We start from the raw sequence: 22,242 nt of genomic DNA, 5'->3' as shown, positions 1-22,242 counted from the left end.
CCCCCAGACACTGACCCCCCAGTATCAACCTCTTCCTCCCATCCATTACCAACCTCTGATACCATCTCCCTGATGTAAACCCCCAATATCGTCCACCTGATACCAACCCTCTCCTCCCATACCTCTCTCCTAAAACCAATCCCCCGATACCAACCTCCTCCTCCGACACCTCCCCCAACACCAACCCCGATACCACCCTGTTACCAACCCCCTCCTCCAATACCTCTTCCCCAATACCAACCCCCTCCACACCAACATCAATTCCATCCCCCCTCAATACCAACCCCCCCAATGGGATCGATACGCCCCCCAATATTGTCTCCTTCTGATCCCAACCCCCCCACTGGCTTTGATACCCCCCTCCTCCGATACCAATCCTCCCTGATATTGTCCCCCTGAGACCTACCCCTCTGATGCCAACCCCACCACGAACATTGATACCTCTCCCCCAATTTCAACCTCCCCTCTTGTATTGATCCCCCCTTTGAGACCAATACCCCACTGGTATCAGTGCCCCACATACCAGTCCCCCCGATATTCCCTTTGGTGTCAACCCTCCCGCTCCCACTGGCCACCTCCAAAGCTACACCCCATCTTTGACCACTCTCTTCTCCTCCTCCTCCAGTACCAGCTTCTCTTCCCTAGTATCCTACCAAACTCCTCTCCTGTGGCACTGAATGCCATCCCACCAGTCCCTGCCACTTGCAAAGTACCTTACCCTCCTCTCCTTCTCCCCACATTAGCCTTCCCCAGCAAGCCAAACCTGACAGTACCACTGCACAAACAAAACGGAAACTGACTTCATTAATTTCCATTGGCCATACTGAGAAATTCAGAAAGTAAAGAAAGAGGAACAAACGGGTAAGTGAACTGTGTATTTAATATACTTTCAGTTTAAATACGATCAAAGGAACTGCCACTCCAGATCAGACCAGCAGCCCATCTAATCTGGTATTCAGTACAACAGTGCTCAGAAGTATCAGACAAAGGTGCAAGATATGCCATAAAGGACAGTTATGCCAAGAAGGGATGTTTCTTCATAATCTCCATCAGTGAGTGGTTTATGCCCTGATGCATGCGGCCTTAGAAATTTTGCCTCCTGTGTAGCAAAACTAGGCTTTGAGGGATTCGATTTTTACCAGTAAATGTCAATAAATGTCAGTTTCAACCCCCCCCACACACACACTGAAAACATATTTCCATCAATGATGATCAAAAATTTTCAGACAGTCAAAGTAGCAAAAATGCTGCTTGAGAACTTATTACAGTTTGATTTAAGGATCTATACTTTGTATATTTTTGCCATGTGATGTTGACAATTTGGGTTTTAATGCTTTGACTTTTTGAATCTCAACATCCACTGTCATTAGATAATCACTGTCCCACAACTGTGAAGATTTAAATCAATATAATTTAAAAAAGTGCTTAAAAATAAACATTGATATTATCCAGCAAATTTATAAAAAAATAAAAATTGAATTCTGCCAAGCCTAAAAGTAACTCTGGATTATCCATATCAATGTCTCGGCATTAACTTCAGCAGGCTACACTGATGGACACCAGCTGAAGCGCTGTGCCTGTTTGCATCGCAAAAATATTCTTTCAGCCATGCAGCACCCTGTGCCTTGGCAGGGAGTGTGTCTGTGTAGGAGTTTATACACACGATTATGATTCCTGGGCTAAATCCTGAAGCCTTTTTACTCACTTGCTATGACTTTCATTGAGGGTTTTACCCAAGTAAGGCTGGAGGGATTGGGACCACTCCCAATAAATTGGTTAATGACTCTGTCAATTTAGCTCACAGAAGCCATCAGCTGGAGTGACACACTTAGACAATGGAAGCTCCAGATCCTGCTGCTCCAGTAAATCCCTTTCCCTGGTTCACACAAATGAGTTGGGGGCTTGAGATCTTTATTGGATAGTTTTCTCCTGCACTATTTGCATAGCCATATGCAGAGGCCTTTTCAGAGTGGGTCGCACCCAGTATCAGCATGCCGCAGCCCTGCCAATGCAGCATGTAGCTGAGACTATTCTCTGTAAAGGCTGAATGGGCGGGGGTGGGGAGAGAAATTAACATCTACTTGGTCAATGCTTGGGCAGCCCTGTCAGCCTTCATCTGTGTGACTGCAGCCTGGGTTACTGGGAGCTGTTGAGAAAGGATTTGTGAATATCGGGAGCATTCAGCCTCGCTTGGCCCAGAGGCACAGCCAGAGGGGATTAAAAGCCGGGAGTTATTGTTCCCTTGTGGAACCAGATAACAGTATTATGCTTCTCTGTCAAAATGGGTTTAAAAATGCTCTGGGCCCATTGGAATTAGAGGTGGGAAAGCCCCGTTAGGTCCTCTAGTCTGGTCCCACAGGACCAGAAGAATTGTACCCTGGTGCATTTTCTAATAAAACTTGTTTTTCTCTAGTGCTTTCCATGCAAGGACCTCACAATGCTGCATAAACATTCATAGGCCAAATTCACCACTGGCCCAGTGACATTAGCCTCACTCTGTATCTGTGAAGTAGGTGAGTTATTATTGTCCCCATATTGCAGATGGGGAAACTGAGGCCCAGAAAGGCAAAATGATTTGTCCAAGGTGCACAGGAAAGTTTGCAGTAGGTCTGTCGCAGTTCAGTCCTGGGCTGTAACCACAAGACATCTTCCCTCTTGCTAGCTTGTCTGAGATGTCCCCACAAGATGGTCCACTGACTCCTGCTGGATTTGGGGCATGTAAGAAGATAAGATTGAGCCCCAACCAGCTAATTTCATTAATTTAAATCATTTTTGAAATGCAGTCACTCTCTGGAGGGGATTCTTAGTAGATTTTTAAGGTCGCTTGAAAGCCAGTTCAGCTTCCTTTTTCTTTCTAGACAGAAATAGGCACACTGTGGTGGAAGATTTGACTTTGCCATGGTTCCTTGCTTAGTCATCTGCAGTAGCCCGGAGCAGTTATGAGAAGACAGAGTGTCTGATTTGTTTGTTTGTTTGTTCCTTTTCCTCCCTGAGTTGCCTTCAGAATTTGCAATGTGAAGAACAGTTCAGGAAACACAGAGAAGATGACACAGCTCATCTGCACTTAATGGATTCATCATCAGATCAAATGAGGATCTCAAACCACACCCACACGCACACACCCACACCTATCCTCTTTCCATTGCCTAAAATCATCACTTAAGGGAAAAGGATAGTACTTTGCACTCAGGCCAGTTCTATACAAAGTTGTACCTATAAAACTAGAGGTGTGATTTGATATCACTTTGGTAAAACTGGTGTAACTTTGTCCCGCTTATATTAGTTTAAACCTGGTTTATAGCAGTTTAGCTTGTGCCACAGGCTATAAACTGGATTATGCCCCTTATAAAGTGCTACAAACCAGATGCGGTATAAGTGTGTCCAAATACAAAGATGCATCGGAATTATAAGCTCTTTGGGGAAGGGACCATCTTTTTATTCTGTTTGTACAGCACCTGGCACAGCGGCGTCCTGGTTCATGAGGACTCCTAGGTGTTACCCATAATACAAATAAAGTGATTCAAGTTCAACTGATGTAACTTCTGTGTGTAGACAAGCTCTTATGTCACGCCTTTAATCCCAGGAGCTGAATGCGTTTTGCTGCCATTCATGAATGAAGCCTCACCCCACCCACGGGAAAGCCGATGAATCTGTTTATCCCCATGCGGTAGATGGTGAAACTGAGGCACAGCAAGATGTGATTTAGCCCAAGGTCAGTGCCAGGGAGAGAATCCAGGAGTCCTGACGCTCAGCGCCATGCTAGACTGCGCTGCCCCTTCCCCTACCTTGTCTCTTTCATGCAGTTGCTCTTTGGACTTTTTTTTTTTTTGGCTTGTGTCAGGTGTCAATGTTCAAATAGGGAATTGCTCTGCTGGACAAGACCAGGAAGCTGCATCCTCTTGGGTGACCGCAGGAAGGAATCCCTGCTTTAAAATTATTTATTTTCATTAAGAGCTCCCCACCCCCTGCTATTTATTCTTTTCCTTTTCACTGACCCCCCAACAAGTCTCTGGTTGGGCTCTGAGGTCTCTGAGGCCAAAGCTTTGTGGGGGATTTTTTTTAAACAACCATGTTTTCCCCTGCAGATTGGGCAATCCCAGTGGTTTTTTCCCTCAATCGGCATTGCCAACACCAGGTTTGACAGCTGCTGGATGGGATTTCTGATTCCTGCTGTGAGGCTACAGGGAGTCCAAATGTCAACACACAAACAGCAGCTAGGCCCCGGTTCATGCGTGACCATCACAACAACTGCACTGACTCAACGGGGCGTTCACAGGAAGCCAAGCCGGAGAGTCACGACTCAAGGAGCATTCTCAGGGCCCCAAACTTGGGGTAACGCTAGACAGCCTCCTGACTTCCCTATACCCAGACAAGCTAACACAAGGAGAGCGCAGCTTTGCTGTGACGCCTGGCTCGTAATCACCCACAGCCCAGCTTTAGAGATAGTCAGGGAGCGTAGCCCTCAATCAAAACCAATCCAGCACTAGGACAGTGGCTTCGGAGAGCAGGGAGGTTAGGTTTTCAGGAGCTAGCCCTAGATCACAGACAGTCCACCGCGGGGATAGCTCAGGGCATAGGACTGATGGGGCTAGGATGAGGATGCAGGTTCTGGCTACCCTCTGTGCTACTTCAGTGCACAAACTGGAACTGGCTGCTGAGTCTGTCATTAGCTTCCCAGCATGCTTCTGGTTCAGCAGGTGCCTTTTGAACCCCAGACTGGTGCCCGTGGAGATTGGGTTTTGCTCCAGCGGCCCTTAGTAGGGTTCATATGGGATCGAAATGGCACCAGCAGTCGGAGGAGATCAGACCGTCCCTTTCCGTCCATCCACATCTCCTGTCCCATCGTCATCCCAAGAGAGGATCCGGGGACCATGAATGGATTTTGGTGGGGCTATTTCACCACTCAAGATACAAACCGGCTATGACGTTGCACCCCATAATGCTTTATAGAAATATGCTTATGAGTGTAAATATGACATAACTGGAATATGTTTTATGCTAGATATGCCATGTAACATATCTTTGCAAAGGTTATGTTCTACTGCATGTATTCATCCTATTCGTATGCATGTATCATTTTTATATCTGAAGTTATGAGTGTTGGCTCTATGCTTGTATTTGAAGTGTTTGCTGTAGAAAGAATCTAAGGCAGATTTGGTCAACATAGTGTGAAGGGGTTATTCAAGTAATTGGGAGTACTTGGCTAACAATGGATCTTGATAGATGCCAGTCCACATCTGAGCTTTCCTGGGAACGTTTGGGCTAACATACGGGCAATGGCGACGGCCTGTAGAGAACTGAGTCATGCATGGACATGTGAAATGCCCATGTGACTCCAAAACTCCATCTTGTAGCTATGATTCTACACGGGGAGAGAAGGGTTTCCACGCACAAGAGAGAGACTATATAAGCCCCTGGAATCCCCTCCATTTTGTCTTCAGCTGGCTCAAGAGATAGCCTCTCCACCCCAAAGAGATGCCTGAAAGAAACTGGAACAAAGGACAGTAACTACAGGGGTGTGACAGGTTTCAGAGTAGCAGCCGCATTAGTCTGTATTCGCAAAAAGAAAAGGAGTACCTGTGGCACCTTAGAGACTAACACATTTATTTGAGCATAAATACAGCTGTAGCTCACGAAAGCTTATGGTCAAATAAATGTGTTAGTCTCTAAGGTGCCACAAGTCCTCCTTTTCTTTTTACAGGGGTGTGAGTGATTGCTGGACCCTGACTAGGAGGGACTCTTGTCTGTAAAAGAAGCTTATTGGAACATCTCTGAGGGTGAGATTTACCTGCATTTAGTTTCTTACTGTAGTAGGCTTAGACTTGCAAGTTTTTGTTTTATTTTGCTTGGTCATTTACTTTGTTCTGTCTGTCATTACTTGGAACCACTTAAATCCTACTTTTTATATTTAATAAAATCACTTTTTACTTATTAATTAACCCAGAGCAAGTATTAATTCCTGGGGAAGCAAACAGCTGTGCATATCTCCCTATCAGTGTTAGAGGGTCAACAGTTTATGAGTTTACCCTGTATAAGCTTTATACAGAGTAAAACGGATTTATTTGGGGTTTGGATCCCATTGGGAGCTGGGGGTCTGGGTGTTGGAGACAGGAGCACTTCTTAAGTTGTTTTCAGTTAAGCCTGCAGCTTTTGGAGGACGTGGTTCAGACCTGGGTCTGTGTTCGTAGCAGGCTAGCGTGTCTGGCACAACCAGGCAAGGTACTGAAGTCCCAAGCTGCCAGGGAAAACGGGCTCAGACGTGGTCCCAGGACATCAGGTGGCAGGCCCAAGGGGGTTTCTGTGATCCAACCTGGCACACCCAGAGACACCCCACGCGGGAGCAATGCAAACTGGCAGCTGGTTCACAGATTCCCCATTTACTGGGTTCCTTGGACACTTGCAGCACCGACATTGAACCCCATCCCCACAGCACGCTGCAGGACAGCTGCTGCCCACAGGGTCACAGCCCCTCCGACTCTTCAGTTCTGATGCCAGAAACCGGCTCTCAGGATGCTGGGACTGGTCCTTCCGCAGCATTCCAGTAACACAGCGGCAATGCTGCCTTGAGGCTGCCCCCTGGTGGTGCAGGAGATCAGCAGTAGGCAGCTTGCAGCACTGTCTGTGGGCCTGTAACTCTCCCAGCGTGAGAGTGGGGCTGTCTGGGAAGCTGCCATCAGTTTCAGCTCCAGTGCAGGGCCCCACTCATACAGTGTGTGATTCCACCCACTGGCAGAGGCGCCTGGCATAATCTGAGGGGCTGACGGTGGAGAAGGTCTGTCCCCGGTACCGGATGCATTTCCACAGGTGCTCGAGCCTCTTGGGGAAGCTGTATACGGTGAACAGGTCAATGATGCCCATGAAGTAGCGGAGCTCCGGGCCATCAAGCAAGTGCAGAGGGCTCCTGCATCTGGGCAGCAAGCGTCGGTTCTGGGCCAGGATGTAGGCCAGATCATGGTCAGGCTTGGCGCTGCTTTGGAAGCTGACATCCTGCACCCCAGAGTTCAGCTCACGCAGTTGGTAGAGGTCGACTTCTCCTACCATCTCAGACACCACAATGTCAGACTCTTCATCCATGATCCCTGACATGGAGGTGAGCAGGGAGCTCTCGGGATTGCTCAAGGACCTGTAGCAGGGAAAGGCCAGGACAGGGAATGGGTGAGATCTTGGGGACACCCCAGATCAAAGTGATAGGAACCAGCAGCTGGTCTGCAGCTTCCCCATTGACTTGGTTCCTTGGAGGCTCACAGGCTCCTAAGGTTCAGTCATCTACGGTCATGGATTGTGGGCCTGATTCTCAGTTACACTAAAGCCTTTTATGCCACTTGGCAGGGGAAAGGGTCCCTGAGACCCTCCCCCAGAGAAGAGGGCAGCATACAGCTAGGGTAAGGGCTCTGTGCTAGGCTGCTCCCAGCCCCAGGTGCAGGAGATATGTCAGGAGCAGGCCAGGGGCAGAGCATGGAAGGGAAGGGCATGGCCAGAGATTATAGCTGTTCTCTGCTTCCTAGGGCTCCTAAGCACCTGAGGGAAAGAGAGTGAAAGGTAGAGCAGCTCTGAGGCTGCTGAGACTGACACCAGGGACTTAACATCCCCTTTGCCTCATCCTCCAGTTTGGCCACAAAGGAGGAATACTGTGACTGAGAATCAGGGCCTGCGACACTGAGTCCAACTACGTTCCTGTGGGGTCTCTGCTCTCCCGGGGATGCTGGGCTTCAGGCACTCTGCAGGCTCACCCCAAGCAGCGTGGTAGCTGGGGGCAGAGCCTGTCGTGTCTGCTGCTTGCCCCCAAGCAGCCAGAGCTGCAGGAGGAGCAGAGGGCTGGCTGTGAAAGTGGCAACGCGCTCCCCCTCTGTGCTGAGCGTTCTCTGCAGGAGGCTGATCACTCACTTGGTGGTCCTGAAGATGATGTCTGCAAAGGACAGGTTCTGGCCCTTTTCGTCTGCATGCAGGGCCTGAAATGCCACCAGCAGGCTGTAATCCAGCACGTTCAGCTCCTTCAGGAACTGCGTGTCCACCTGCATCTGGCATAGGAGCCAGGAGCGCTGCTGACCTGCAAGAGAGAGTGGAGAGGCTGATAGACATGAGTGAGAGCCCCAGCCAGGGAGGGGAAGGTCTGAGCAGGGATGGGAGATAAGCAAGGACAGTTAGCCTGGGAGTGGGAGGGGCAGTGTTCTGCAGGGGACCAAGCAGATGGGGCCTTGGGCAGGGTGACAGACAGTTCTGATGTAGCAGGATCAGGAGTAGAAGAAGCTGCAGCTGGAGGAGAAACAGCTGCTTGTGGAGGAGAGATGAGTGCAACTGGAGGCCAGGCAGCAGAAGTGAGTCAGTGGAAGGAGACACACAGAGCGGAGAGAGAAATCAAGTGACAGCAAAGATCACAGAGCGATCACAAGAGAATGAGTGAGGGCAGAGGGGAGGGCAGTGCAGAGGGAGAGGATGGCTGCTAGTTCGGGGAGTACTGAATGGGAGGGTTACTGGGGTCCCCAGCTTGTAGCTGGCTTGGGACCCAGACTCCATACTGCACACAGCCACCTGCCTGCTGGCCATGGAGCAGCAGGGCTAGATACAGGCCACTCACAGGCTTTGCAGGAGCCCAGAGGCCCAAGCGTCTGCCTGATGAGCTAAAGCAGCGGCTCAGAGCAAGCAGAGGCACATGCAGCCAAGTGCTTGGACAGGCTCCACCTCACTGTGCTCCGGGACTGTCTGTCTCATGTGGTTCCATCAGCATGAAACTTAGCTGGCAAGCTGAAGAAAGAGGTGGTTGGTGCAGATATGGTCGGGGGGGGACACGTGATCACCCAGAGCCAATGAGCTGAGCCTTGGAGGAGACAAATAAATAGAAGGTCCTTCATGCTGACTTCAGGGAAATCACTGCCCAGTCTCTGTGCCTCAGTTTCCCCACCCCTCATGATTCTGACCCTCCTCTGCAGATTGCTTGGAGCTCTAGGGACATGAGCCAAGGATCATTATCATCATCAGCATGGTGATGAATGGGCTAAGCAGAACACCACCATTTCCATCCAGCCTCTCTGCACCAATCTACAACCCTACAGGGTGGACACACAGGCACATCCTGACCAATAGGAGAAGGGGGTAGAAACCCTATGGGAGACCCTGACCCTCGCTGGGGGGGAGCGGCAGCTGCATGGCAAACCAGGAGCAGCAGGGAGGCTGAATGCAGCAGAAGGTGTCGGGGAATCATGGGAAGAACCAGCTGGGGCAGGAGCCAGGGAACCACATGTGCAACCAAGGTCAGGTCTGCGCAGAAGCTGTGGAGAAGCAATGGAGCTTGGGAACGTGGGCAGAGAGGTTCCAAGGAGACACACCACTAGCTGATCCTGGCCTGGAAACCCACCTCCAGCAGAAACGGAGCTGGAGAGGCACCAGGCAGAGGAGCCCTGACCCTCTATTGAACTACTCCCCACCCCCACAGGCCCACATACAAACCACTTTTGGTTGACCTTAAATTGCAAGATTTCAAGCCACTTTCCCCTTTTGCTAGTCCTAGTAAAATACCCCTTCCTTTAGCCCAGTGTCTGACTTGTCAGTGACCCATGAGGGCTAGCACCTAGCATCTAAAGTGTCTTCGGAGCCTGCCTCCAAGTCACAGTACACCTGGTGTGCTCCTAGTGCCTTTGGGGTTTGCTGGGCCACAGCCCTAACAATTACCCCATCATCACGGGGTAGCAGGACATCTGCCATCTTGGCTGACACCTGGGGATGGAACCAGGAACTGCAGCCGTAACCCCCAAGACTCTATAGCTTGAGCTAAACAGCCAGGATCCGAGGGGCAGTTATGGTCATTCTGACAGGAGGTTCCATCCACTTCCCAGCGAGTCGGCATCCATGTCATAAAACCAGCTCACACCACCAATTGACTTCCCACGCTGGCGGCCTCAGCAGTGAGGCCAGGAGTGAACAGGGACACAGACTGAATTACTGGCTTCTCCCTAGAGGTGGCTGCCTTCAGCTCAGGTGTGAGGCACTTTGGCAAGGTGGCTGCGGGAGGGGATATCGGACCTTTTTGGTGAATAGAGCACTTAGGCCTGCGGATACATGGATCCTGCATCTTTCTCCAGTACTAAGCTGGGTCATTCTCTTTCCTCTCTCTCTCTCTTTCTCCCATCAACCTATGATTAATTCACAACCTTCCGGATTGGGACCTATGTAATGAGGAGGTTTAGCTAAGCGGGGTGTGGTAGATGGATAGAGACAGAGGCTGGATGGTGGGTGGATTGAATGGCAGACGGCTGGACAGTATGAAGTGGGTGGGTGTCCCAGCGGGTCGCCCTGCCTCCCCGGGCCTTCCTTGGCCAGGGAAGTACTCACCCAGGTGGATGGAATTTCCTTCGAAGTTGAGATCCTTCAGCACCACAATGACTTGGCTGCCCCCAGGGGCGGGCTCCGTCCAGCGATTCACCTGACACCCTTTAATGTCGTACCTGCACATGGCAATTAGGATAGGTGATTCCTGAACCCCTGTTTAACCCTTTCTGCACCACACCCTAGGCATGACATACAAGAGAGCCCATCGCAGCCGTGGGTCGGAAAGGGGAGGAAAGTATCTCATTGGGCTGCACCATCTGAGAGTGCAAAGGTAGGGTGACCAGATGTCCCGAATTTATAGGGACAGTCCTGATATTTGAGTCTTTTTCTTATATAGAAGCCTATTACCCCCCACCCCCGTCCCAATTTTTCACACTTGCTGTCTGATCACCCTATGCAAAGGGGTTATGCCCATGGACTTTGAAAAGGGTTCAGTGCTCAGTAATTTTTCCATGAAATATTCATGCTCATCAGTAGGTTCATATCCCTTGCAGTCTGCAGCCGCTAGAGGGTGACATGATCACCCATGTTTTATCAGGGTTGCTTGTGCGATATCAGAGTTTGTAAACTCACAGCTGCAGCTATTAGAGGGCAAAGGAACAACACACATGGGAGCAGGTCTGACATTCCCTTTGCTAGTGGGCAGTGGTGACACACACGTTGCAGAGGGGCAGACAGCCACAAAGGCAGGACATTATTCCAGAGAGGAGAGGACCGTACAAATCCCTCTGATTCCAGAGCCATGACCCCTCTAACCGCATGGGCCTGTAACTCACCGTTCAAGGATTCTCTCGTCGGGATAGAACACGCTCTGCATGATGATGAAGTATTTCTAGAGGAGAGAGAAGAAGAGACATGATGGAAACCGGCACAGAGATGGAGTTGGCTGTGCCAAAGATGGGGCTGGTGGCACGTGACACGGACTCCGACAGGCAGATGGAACCTACCTTCTTCTCCTGAGCCACGATGATGCTGTGAACCCCTGGAAGGGAGGAGACAAGGGGAAAGTTCAGAGAACACAGACCACAATTGGCAGTCTGGCCCGCTGGCGGCTCTGACACCCCCATTAACCAGCAGGGACACTGAGTACCGTGTCCAGGGTACAAGGGCCTTGCAACCTGGGTTTCAAAAATCTTAAACATGGTTGCAGCCAAACAGGCTGTACCCAGGTATGGCTAGCAAGGAGGAGGACAGGCCAGACTGGTTGAGAGCAGGGCTTAGAGCCACCTGCTATAGACAAGGTCCCTTCTCAGGCTGGAACCCAGTGGTTCTCGATACACTGCCCAGCAAAAGCCTGTTAGATCCTCACTTGGCAGCCTTGACTTCTGGTCCCCTGAATAGTGACTTGGCTCAAGCAGAATCACAGGGGATAGGCGAAGCGAGGTTCCCCCTCAGAAGGTCCTAGGCCATGTCTCCCAGGTGCCATGTCCCACCATCTCCTCTCTGTTAGGTACTGTCCCAAGCCGGACTGTTCTCCCTGGTGTTTATGGAGCCTCAGTCTTTCCCCGCAGCATGTCGGAGGTGGTTCTTACCCAGAAACTTGACGAGGAGGGAGTGGGGGTATCTCTCAAGGTGCTGGATGTACTTGGGCAGGTTGGAGAGGAGGAACCGGATCTCTCTCTTACTCTGAGTCTTCAGGAAGAAGCATTTGTTGTTCCTACAGCACGAGGAGGCTGAGAGTTACCCCCGGGCTGTTGATGGGGATAGGGGGAAGCGAGAGTCCTCATGTCCTGATCAGACCCAGGACACACTCAGCTCCCCAGGTATGTTCCTATATGCCCAACATCTGCACACTGTGTGTCCACCCCTCCCCCCACAGCAGCAATAACCGACCATTTGGAGTTTTGCCATGAAGACACACATGTGACCCGTCTCCCTTCTTATCATCGCCAGGACACTGCAAAGGCGTCCTGACTGCTGCTATGAGGAATTGCCCCTTGCTAGAGAATATCCGACACGAACGGTTCTGATCAGCACCCCCAATACTTTATCCTTACCCACACACTGTCCCATACCCAGAGACTGGACAGAAACAACACACCGGGACATACGCTGTCCAAAAATACAGGTAGCCTCCCAGTCACACACGGAAACCACCGCAGAGCAGGGGACAAAACACAAGCGTGATCTCCCACCTAATAAATGGGTAGCCTCCCCTCTCCAAACCCATGCAACTACCCACACTGTCCATGGTCTGACATATCCACCAGGTCAGGCCAAAATGCAACACACACTTACCCACCCTAACATATTGGGTACCTACGCAAATCTAACAAAACACAGATCCATCCTCTCTCCCTCCCGCTACAGCCAAGCGCACACAGCATCACACACCCATTGCATCTGCACACACAAGCCATCTGCACACACAAGCCACATACAATGCCCTATATCAGGGGTTCTCAAACTTCATTGTGCCATGACCCCCTTCATGACCAAGGAAGCGGGGAGACCTGAGCCTGCCCGAGCCCCACTGTCCTGGCTGGGGAGATCAAAGTCCAAGCCTTGCTGTCCTGGATGTAGGGGGGCAAAGACGAATCCCAAGGGCTTCAGCCCCAGGCAGGGGACCTGTAACTCTGAGCCCCTCCACTAAGGGCTGAAGTCCTCATGCTTTGGCCCCAAGTGGTGGGCCTTGGGCTTGGGCCCCAATCCCCAGAAAATCTAACGCCAGCCTCGGCAACCCCATTAAAACGGGATTGCGACCCACTTTGGGGTCCCAACCCTCTGGCCTACATTAGATCAGAGGCAGCATATTCGTGCTGGTTGTTACATGGGTCAGCTGCTGGGTGCTCTCTGATCACGACAGATCTTTCTAGTCAGTAGTAAGTTATCTTCTTGATTGCTGGTTCACTTAGGCAGTTAGTTCTGAAAGGCACAGTACAAATAGATCTTAGGCCAAATTCTGCCTTCAGACGTTCACCTGCCTTCCTGTGGATATCAGTAGGTGTTAGGCGGGAGTACCTGAGGTTAAATTGGCTGTCATTGATCACCTAGAGGAGTGGTTTTCAACCTGGGGTCCGCAGATCCCTGGGGGTCCGCAGACTATGTCTAAGATTTCCAAAGGGGTCTGCAGCTCCATTCAAAATTTTGTATGGGTCCGCAAATGAAAAAAGGCTGAAAACCACTGACCTAGACCATTGAGCTCTCAGAGAGCGCAGACCTCTCTCTGCACCCATGGGAAGACTCACGTCAGGAAGAAGTCGGCCTTGCTCTTGGAGTTGCTGATGAACTGCAGGTAGGAGCTCCCGGAAGACAGGGACAGCTGGTATTCCTTCTCCGATATGCCCAGCAAGTGCCTGAAGTAAGCAAAGGCTGGGCCACCATACGTACGCATCTCAAAGCCCTGCAGCAACCCGGGAGGAGCAAGAGGTGAGACCAGGTTCTACTGTACCATGCTACCTGGCACGCATGCCAGGCTGCCAAGTGCTTTCACCCCACCTCCCCCAGTCAGCTGGAGAGGCAGGGGAACAACTGCTACCGGCTGGCCCACAGGGAGCTGGGAATAGCAACAGCATCTCGGTCCTCCCTCAAAGCAACAGAACGCAGACACGGCTACTGTTGGACTAGAGAGTCAGCACAGGTGACTGGTGGAGGTTGTATGGACCCTGGGGATAGCTGTATGGTTAGGGTGTGCGGCTACAGCTAGGGGTTGGGGGGTGGCTCAGGGATCCTGCGACAGGTCCGTGTTAGTGAACTGGGCCTGGTGTACCAAAGCCTCTGGCCGGGGCCTGTGCTTTTTCCCTGCTGTGGTGAGTTCCTACCTCATGGGCCTGCTTCAGCACGGCCTTGCAGTCTGTGTCACTCAGGGCATCCTGGCAAGGAGAGAGAGACAGAGAGTGAGTGCACTGCAAGGGGACTTCTCCCCATTCACGTTCGCTGCTTCGCCGACCTTCCCAATGGGCCTTCCGGAAAGCAAATACGAAATGATCTGGGGGGTGGGAGGGGGAAGGGAAATCGGCCTGGGAGTGTGGGGACTGCAAGAAACATGATGGCAACTAGAGGCAGTACACCGGCCTCTGGGCTCACCCCAGCCCCAGGCCTGCCCCATCTCTCCCCATCTCTTTCCCCTGCTCTGCCCCAGTGCTGTGGATGGAACTGATGCGGGACAGTTATTCCTGTCTTTTTGAACCCTTCTCCTCACTGCTAGCCAGCTGTCACCATCCTGCCACAGGAGGTCAGGATTTCCTCAGCAGGGATAGGCCACCCCCATCTACCCACCTCATGTTTCTCTGGTTCCCATCATTGCAGGATCTCAGCCCCCTGGCACAGACTTCTCCATTTGCTAAGGGGAACGCTTCTTGCAGCCCCTGGTCTAGCAGGTCTCTTATTATTATTCAGGCCTTTCAGTAAAGGCCTTTTGTCCTCTGGCTCTCTCTATGAAGCTGTGCCCGCCCTGTTAGCCCCCATGTAGGGCCGGAGTCCCGTCTCAGTCACTCTGGTCTGAATATGCAGGGAAGTTCATGGAGTACCACCAAGAGGCTGGCTCACTCCACATAATGTCCAGTGAGTCCTGGGGGGGTCACAGGAATGCTGGGATGGGGGCCAACCCTGGGCTTGAGTTGGTGTGCTCATGACACAGATCACTAGCTACCCCCATCCCTGGGGGCAAGGGGCGGGGAGTCCCCTACAGAGCAGCCTGTTCTCCCTCCAGCAGGAGAGGGGCCCCTTTGTTCTTGTCAGTCAGGAGTTTGCTCTGATCACCTGTGCAGAGCTGCGCTGGGCTGCTAGCCAGGCAGTGCGTTTGAGCGACCAGTTTGGCTGGGCCGGCCAGGGCCGAATTTCACATCAGTTCGTCAGCGTTCTCCAAAGAGGGAGCACAGCCTAGTTCTTAGAGTAGGGGGCTGCCTGGCTGCATCGCCCTAGGACCTGGGCCCGGCCCTTCCCCTCTCAGTGTCAGGGGGATGCAAAGCACTTGGGGCTCCTTGACTGCGGGGAGACAGGAGGGAGGAGAATGGGATCATGACGGGAGCGCTTAGGAGGCTGCACACCATTGCTACAGCAGCACACCCACTGGTAGCCCCGTGCTGGGGGAGAAGGCCGTGTAGGAGTCTCATCGTATGGTCGGGCAGCTGGGGAGGCGAATGAGCCTGTCCCGGGAGGTACTCACCGCAGGCGGGTTGTCAATGGCCTCTTGGATGGCGGCCCTGAGCCCCACCTTCAACATGCAGGTCAGGTCATAAAACTCGTGCTCCCCGTTGATCTCAAAGAGGCCCAGGAGCTTCCACTTCTGGCGGAGCTTCCAAAGGAACCTGCGCTTCAGCGTGAGAGACCTCCGGCCCCTCGTGCTTTCCGGGGCATCCGTCTGCAGGGGACAAGGCCCCATCGAGGAGTCAGAGGAGAGAGCAGGGCTCCATCCAGAGACAGAAAGCCCCGGAGTCCCTGGGCAGAGAAGAACCAACCTGTTCCCAGCAGACAGTGAGGGGCATAGGACCTGAGCTTGAGGAGGTTTGAGGGAAGATGGATGACTGGCAAAGTAGGGGGAGTTCAGAGAGGAACAACAGCAAGGACCAGGGGGCTGAAGGGGAGTAAACTCCCTCTGGTCCTTGAGTGAGATCCCAGACCCACTGACATCAATGCCAAAGTTCCCATGGACTTCAAGCAGGCCAGGATTTTGCCCTGGAGAACATTTGAACTCCTGGTGAAAGAGCCAAACACCTAGTCCTCACGGAGACAGGAACAGTGTGCACGCAAGAGTCAGAGCCAGGCAGGCCAGACAGAATGGTGGTTATCGCGCTGCTGAAAGGCACTAGTGGCTGCCACCAGTGGGGGCTGTAATCCAGGGACAATCACACACCTCAGTAAAACCGATGGGGGCGCCAAGCACTCTCTGTCAGACTCCCTAGAAGGAGCACTTAACCCTTGTATGTAGGGAAAACAGCTACAGCCAAGAGAGGCTACTGCCCAAGACACTGAGTCACATGGCCAGGTCTGAGTTAGCCCAGTAGCATAACAGGGGTTTCCCTGATTGCGCACACAGGAACTAGGATATCAGTTTGCAGCTTGAGTGGGAACAGCTAATGTAGACCCCATCATTTTGTACATATAGTTGTATTAGCAGATATTAACTTTTTATCATTTTTGTATGTTAATCTCTCATAATTCTTTTATATGCTAACCATAAGCCTTTTTATTTTGTGTATCTATATATTTATTGTCCTATATATATTGAAACTAAAAAGTTCTTTGTCCTTTAATTGAACCTAATGGGCAAAGAACATGAGAATGGCCAGACTGGGTCAGACCAATGGTCCATTTAGCCCAGTGTCCTGTCTTCTGACCGTGGTCAATGCCAGGTGCTTCAGGGGGAATGAACGGAACAGGTCATCATCAAGTGATCCATCCACTGGGACAATGAACTCAATGATGAAATGCGTATAATCTTTTACCCTGATCTTATTAATATAGGCCAGATGTCCCAGGAAGAGACACACCCACCCACCCACAACCAACTACTACAAAGTTTCTACAGAAGGATGTTATAAACAAAATGAGGTGACTGATACGGGATACTTGTTATGACAGATGGGCTCTGTAATGGATGAAATAATGCACCACTGAAAGGTGTTTTTAAATCATTTAAGCACTGTCAGTAGTCACAGCTGTTAGTAATAATGACTGGATTAGAGATTCTTTTTTGCTCATCAGTCAGGTAAACTGAGGATGACATTCCAAGAAATTCCATTAGTAATGAGGAAAACAGAACATATGGTAAAAATAATTATGAGAAAATATTTTCCCCTCCAAAAAAGGAGTTTCTTTGTCTCACACACTATAAAAGGACATAGGTTTGGGGTGTTAGATAGGGAACAAACACTGTCGGCATTCCTCCAGTACAGAGGAGGGGACTCAGCTACTTTCTCTTCACCGTCTACAGGGGGGTGGCAAAGCATCTGTTCCTTCTGTATAGAGCTGTATCAATCTCTGATTGATAATCTCGATTAAATCAATTCCGTATGAGCCTGTCATCTGACAATCGCAAATCGCTATTCAATTCAAACACCCAACGTTGGGATTATGTTTTCCAAAGTGCATTACTTTGCACTTATCAACACTGCACCTTCCCTCCCGTCTGTCGTCACATGCCATCTCCCAGTCACCACTGCAGGTCACCAGTCAGCTCTCTGTAGACTAGTTTGAGAACGCCTATAAAATACAATATGACTCACCATGGCTTCTCTCTGAATGTCAGGCCTCAGCTCTACAGTGAACGCTACCTGCTGATGCTGCTGGCACAAAGGTTTCCTACCAACGAACCCCAGTCCGTAACCCACGGGGCACACCATCCATGCTGGCGGGAACCAGCCTGTGCAAAGCAAGAGCACAGGGTGCAATGATTGGTCAGTGCAGCAACCAGACAAAGCACAGTTAGATGGAGCATGCATGCATGAAGTGGGGAGTGCAACATGAAAAACCAGCTGCCTTAGTGCCGGGAGCATGAAGCAGTGTGCGGAGCAACAGCTGAACCCAGGTAAAAAGACAGATCACTGCTTGGGGCAGAGCAGTGGCAGGAAGATGGGCTTGAGTGAGCTCTGACTGGCCTGCTGGATGGGATCAGCAGTGAAGTGGGACCAAACAGGGCGAGTCTAGACTCCAAAGGGAGTTAGGTGCTGGGTGGGTCCCAGACTGACTGACATCGAGAGACTTTACCTAATGGAGCACAGGAGTCGAAAAGCTAGAATCCACGGACTTGCGGAAGCCTTGGCACTAATGCAGTCAACAGTTCGAGACGGTCCGATTTTAGGAAGGCAAATTTGGGGAAATTACAGAGCTATAGGGCCTGCTCTCATTGAAACAGGGTGAGAGCCGCTGCTGGCTTCAATGTATCACTGTGACCATCTTCTTAACGACTTCCCAGAGCTCCTCTCAGGATGAGGCTCCATGGACCCCTTCTGGGGGAGGACACAAGGGCTATTCCAGAACGGCTCCCCATGGGGACCCTATTCTGCAGTCCGTCCCTGTGTTCTGGAATGACTCGTGCGCTTTGTGAGCATGATCACCGTTCCGGAATAGAATGTCCACACACGGAGCCATTCTGGAATCGCTGTGGCAGAATAGCTTATTCCACAACAGTTGTTCTGGTCAGTTTCTCTATGCAGACAAGCCCTTTGGTCTCAGAACATCCTAGTTTAGACTCTCCTCATGATGATGATGCCTATTCATCTGCATTCCAGTAGTGGCCCAGGCACCCCAGCAGAGACCAGGACGCTGGGGTGCTAGGCGCTGTACAACGAGCTGGTCCCTGCCCCAAGAGCTCTGAAGAAGTCACCGGGTGCTGGGGGAGACAGGGGGAAAGGCAGACCCGGTAGCAGCGCTCCCAGCAGGAAATGAGCCTGATCCCCGGGCTCCCCGTCCTGCTGGGGGAGGACAGCCCAGCCCAGGGACAGCTTGCTGCCGGTTTGGGGGGCAGGGTGGGCAGCGGCCCGCCCCTTCCCAACCCCGGGAGCGGGGGTCTCATGGCATTCAGCCGGGGGTCCGGGGCAAGGGCAGGGGGCGCCGGCTGTGAGCGCAGGGCCCCGCTGGGCTCTGCCCCGGAGTGAGGGGGGTGGCGTGGCCCTGTTAGCACCTACCTCTGCGGGCGTCCTCTGCAACCGCGGGCCCCGCCGCGCCCCACATCACTGCCCGCCCGCGCCAGCCCGCAGCCGCCTCCCCGAGCCCCCGGGCTGCTGCTGCATCGCTCCTGTCCCTAGCAGGCGCCCTCCGGCTCCCGGCGGCGGAGGCTGGCGGCCCCGGAGCCCCTGCCGCAGCGGCGGCGGCTGCCCAAGGGCTGCCCGCTGCAGAGCGGAGCGGGTGACATCAGCCTGCCGGCAGCTGGCCCCGTTGGCAGCAATGCCGCGGCGGGCGGGGGAAAGGCAGAGGAGACCGCGGCCCGCGCTCCCCCGGCGGGGGTGGGTCTTGGCCCTGCCAGAGGGTGCAGGGTTAACAGCTGCCAACGTGTAGCCGTCCTCAGCACGTGCCGCCTTCCAAGGCTTCATCCCCACCCATCCCTGCAGAGCAGGTAGCTGGAGCCCCGTTTGGGGGAAACTGAGGCAGAGAACAGGGCAGTCACTTGCCCAGGGTCACCCGAGGAGTCATTGTCGGAGTCCTGCTTTGAGCACAAGAGACCTAGGTTCCAATTCTGCCCTCAGACCATTAGACCAGAGGCCTTCAAGCCCTGAGCTCTGCACCTGCCCACACAAGGTATTCACCTGGCATTCAGGGGCAGCACCCTGCAAGTTTTCCATGAAGAAACAGGGGGCGTCTCGAGCCCTTATGGCTGCAAGGAAAATCTTCCAAAGGTGATGGGCGTGTAGCGGACACAGTTCTGTCTGCCTGAGTCTGCAGCCAGCCTGGGACAACAGCTCTAGGAGGGAGGTGAACAGCCTGGACGCAGCAGTAAGTATTAAGTCAAATTACCACACGGTCAGAGCCAGGTTTTCATGTAACATGGGTGACCAGCTGCCTGGGGCAACCACTGCAAGTGTGCGAGCAACGCAGGTCCCGTGCTGCTGAACCCTGGGCAGGCTGCAGCACCCAAGAGATTTTTTTTTCTCCCCCTGAATGACAAGTTTAGTGACCCCATTAGGGCCATATCCTCTCCCCTACCAGCATTGGGCCAGCCGCCCCTCATCATTCTCCTGATTGCTTGTATTATTATTGATGGGAGATCTGCTGTGGATTGAGGGGTGTAAATGGACCTGCCTTTGCAGGCTCAGTCCTGGCCCAGCATTTGAAATCAATTGCCCTGAGTTTCAGAAGTACTGAGAACCCTGGAGTTCCCACCGACATCGAGGGGGACTGCAGGTGCTCAGCATCTCTGAAAGTCAGGCCCAGAATGACACTGACTCCTCGGCACTGGGCCAGAGCTCCCAGAGCAGCGATTGGCATGGGGCAGAATAAAGCAACCAGGATAGTCCTGATGGAGGCTGGAACTCTGTCCTCGCCTCACCCTGTGGGGAAGACAGGCCTTCAGATAACCCCCATTGCCTGTATTGCACTTTCCAGCCCAGGAGCAAGGAACCATTTCACACCTTTGCACTGGGGGGAGCTGAAGCCCAAAGGGGGGAAGTGACTTGCCTGAAGTCATCCAGTGAGTTGGTGCCAGAGCAGAGAATAGAAGCCAGATCCCGACTCCCAGCTCTGTGCTCTGATCCCAAGAACAGCCCTTTCCAGATCCATGTGGGGGAGGCAGGAGGGACTCTAACCAAGTGCAGAAGCCCGAAGGCCAGGGGCGGGACCCTGCGATGCCCTGCAGGATCCTGCCAAGAATCCCAGGCAGCACACCTGGAGCAGAACACATACCGTATTCACCCTAATAGCCCCTTTCTTCCAGGCTGGCAGATACCTTTGTACTGTATGAATAAGAATAGCATCTGCAGCAACATGGGCCAGGACACAGCTCCATGGGCTCTGGCCCCTTATGCGTTGGGACGAAGCGGGTGTAAGGGGTGCATTCCCTGCAGTAAGATGCATTGTGGAGGGAATGATGCTATCCACTGACTCCCCTGCTCAGGGCAGATCTATGTGACATACAGCCAGGACACCATGACCTCCCTCAGCCGTTACCACAGGTCAGCTCCAAACAGTGGGAAATCGGGGGGAAAACAAGCAGAGAGGAGACAAGGCCCTGGTGGGCAGCACCACAAAAAGGGCACTGTGGGAGCCAGCCAGGCAGCTGCCTCAGCCCGGCTTTGTCAGCACATTTCAGTGACAGCCCGTGTCTTCCTGTGTGTGGCAAGGAGCCAGGAATCCGGGCAAAACCACAGCCCTTTCCAAGAAGCAGCTTAGCTGAGACATGGGCCCTAGGGCCTCTAGTGTGGGGTGGGGAAAGGACTTGAGGCCTCACTCCTGGATGGTACTCGCCCTTCCTGGGATTTACTCCTGGCCATCCCCTGACAGAGTGTCAGGGGAGCCCTGTCCCCTAACTCTCATGGGAGAAGCTCCCACCATCCTCCTGCCTTCGCCCTTGAAGCAAGTGCAGGTTCCGCAACCAACCTGTCCCCTTTGGGGTTTTCCTCCCGGCTTCTCCAGTTTAATGGTTCAGTTTCCTTCCTTTCCCTTTGGTCTTTAGGAGGAAGAGGCCGGGGTTGCTTCTTTTGTTGGCATCTTTCCAGGAGTGAGACAGGACTTTCCACCCCTTGCACGGGACTCCCTCCCTTGCTCTGGGGGGGCCACTGACGGAGCTGTTGTAATAATTGGGGTGTAGCAAGCCTCCCTCAATTGTGAGCTCAGCTGGCAGGCAGTGGGTGAAAGGTCACACACATCTGACAATCATCTAGAACAATAAGTGCTGACAGAGAAAGGTACAAAAGGGCCACAAAGACTGGCTTAATCTGCTGACACCAACCGAGGTCTGTTAAGATTGTGACTGGTAAACTAGAGGAGAATGGAATCGGAGATTAATGGACCAAAACTGGCATGTCGGATATTATGTCTAACTGGTGGTCACCCATCGCCCCCCTTTGGGATCCTTTAAAGAGATTTTGGGGGGACTGAATAGGGGGATTCCCTCAAGCAAAAGTCAATAGAGCTCTGCTTTGCTCTAGAGACTCTGCCTTCGTTGGTGAGCCTTGAGCATTGGGACCTCCAGCCTAGCGCACTGTGAGGCTGCCTGGACCAATGAAGACCCCTGCCTGATAGAGCAGGATCTCGTGTGTAGCTTCCCTTTCTTTGAGTATTCCCTTCCATTGCCGCTATCTTCCTCCTGTCCTCATTCTCGGCTTTTCACCTGATCCTGGAATCTGCCAGCCCAAAGCATCTGTCCGTGACTGACTAACTACCGTGTATCCTGAGAACGTCAACAAAAAGCTGCATTTCCCCATGCTTGCTATCCTTTCTCCCCTCCATTTCTGGATCTTGGCTGTCAAAAGCAGAAAAAGTAACCATCATTAACAGGGGCCAACTCAACATTGAGCAACAGAACTAACCCTTTCTTCCCCGTTA

At 52.4% G+C, this 22,242-nt stretch overlaps 1 protein-coding gene and 1 long non-coding RNA gene across 5 annotated transcripts; one reads left to right on the top strand and one right to left on the bottom strand.

Annotated features, from left to right (window-relative positions):
* Positions 1 to 733: 733 nt before the first annotated feature.
* On the top strand, positions 734 to 5,469 carry LOC144276176 (uncharacterized). The gene is made up of 3 exons (XR_013348193.1): positions 734 to 861; positions 3,584 to 3,712; positions 4,086 to 5,469. It is a non-coding gene; the product is annotated as an uncharacterized LOC144276176 (long non-coding RNA).
* A 98-nt stretch (positions 5,470 to 5,567) lies between these two features.
* PIP5KL1 (phosphatidylinositol-4-phosphate 5-kinase like 1) lies at positions 5,568 to 21,308 on the bottom strand. 4 transcript variants are annotated; one of them, XM_077836091.1, is made up of 11 exons: positions 21,295 to 21,308; positions 17,490 to 17,626; positions 15,431 to 15,625; positions 14,085 to 14,135; positions 13,512 to 13,666; positions 11,856 to 11,980; positions 11,271 to 11,305; positions 11,100 to 11,155; positions 10,327 to 10,439; positions 7,885 to 8,047; positions 5,568 to 7,123 (listed from the first exon to the last, which is right to left on the bottom strand). In XM_077836091.1, exons 2-11 carry the CDS (start codon positions 17,604 to 17,606, stop codon positions 6,703 to 6,705), a joined length of 1,431 nt encoding a protein of 476 aa, XP_077692217.1. In that variant the 5' UTR covers positions 17,607 to 17,626; positions 21,295 to 21,308; the 3' UTR covers positions 5,568 to 6,702. The 4 variants fall into 4 exon arrangements, with proteins under 4 accessions (XP_077692217.1, XP_077692216.1, XP_077692215.1 ...); XM_077836090.1 differs by lacking the exon at positions 21,295 to 21,308 and adding an exon at positions 18,891 to 18,921; XM_077836089.1 differs by lacking the exon at positions 21,295 to 21,308 and having other exon boundaries at positions 17,490 to 17,973.
* Positions 21,309 to 22,242: the final 934 nt, after the last annotated feature.

The sequence above is a fragment of the Eretmochelys imbricata genome, chromosome 16, assembly GCF_965152235.1.
Source record: "Eretmochelys imbricata isolate rEreImb1 chromosome 16, rEreImb1.hap1, whole genome shotgun sequence".
Lineage (NCBI taxonomy): Eukaryota > Metazoa > Chordata > Testudines > Cheloniidae > Eretmochelys > Eretmochelys imbricata.
This window is presented reverse-complemented; position numbering and strand designations above follow the sequence as displayed.

Excerpts from the sequence above, each read along its gene's own strand:
- PIP5KL1 (XM_077836089.1), bottom strand. The coding sequence starts at position 17,759 with ATGCTCCCGGCACTAAGGCAGCTGGTTTTTCATGTTGCACTCCCCACT. Across the intron at positions 10,440-11,099 it reads GACGAGAGAATCCTTGAACG|GTACGACATTAAAGGGTGTC; the intron begins GTGAGTTACAGG and ends TGCCATGTGCAG. Across the intron at positions 8,048-10,326 it reads AGGAAATTCCATCCACCTGG|GTCAGCAGCGCTCCTGGCTC; the intron begins GTGAGTACTTCC and ends TCTCTCTTGCAG.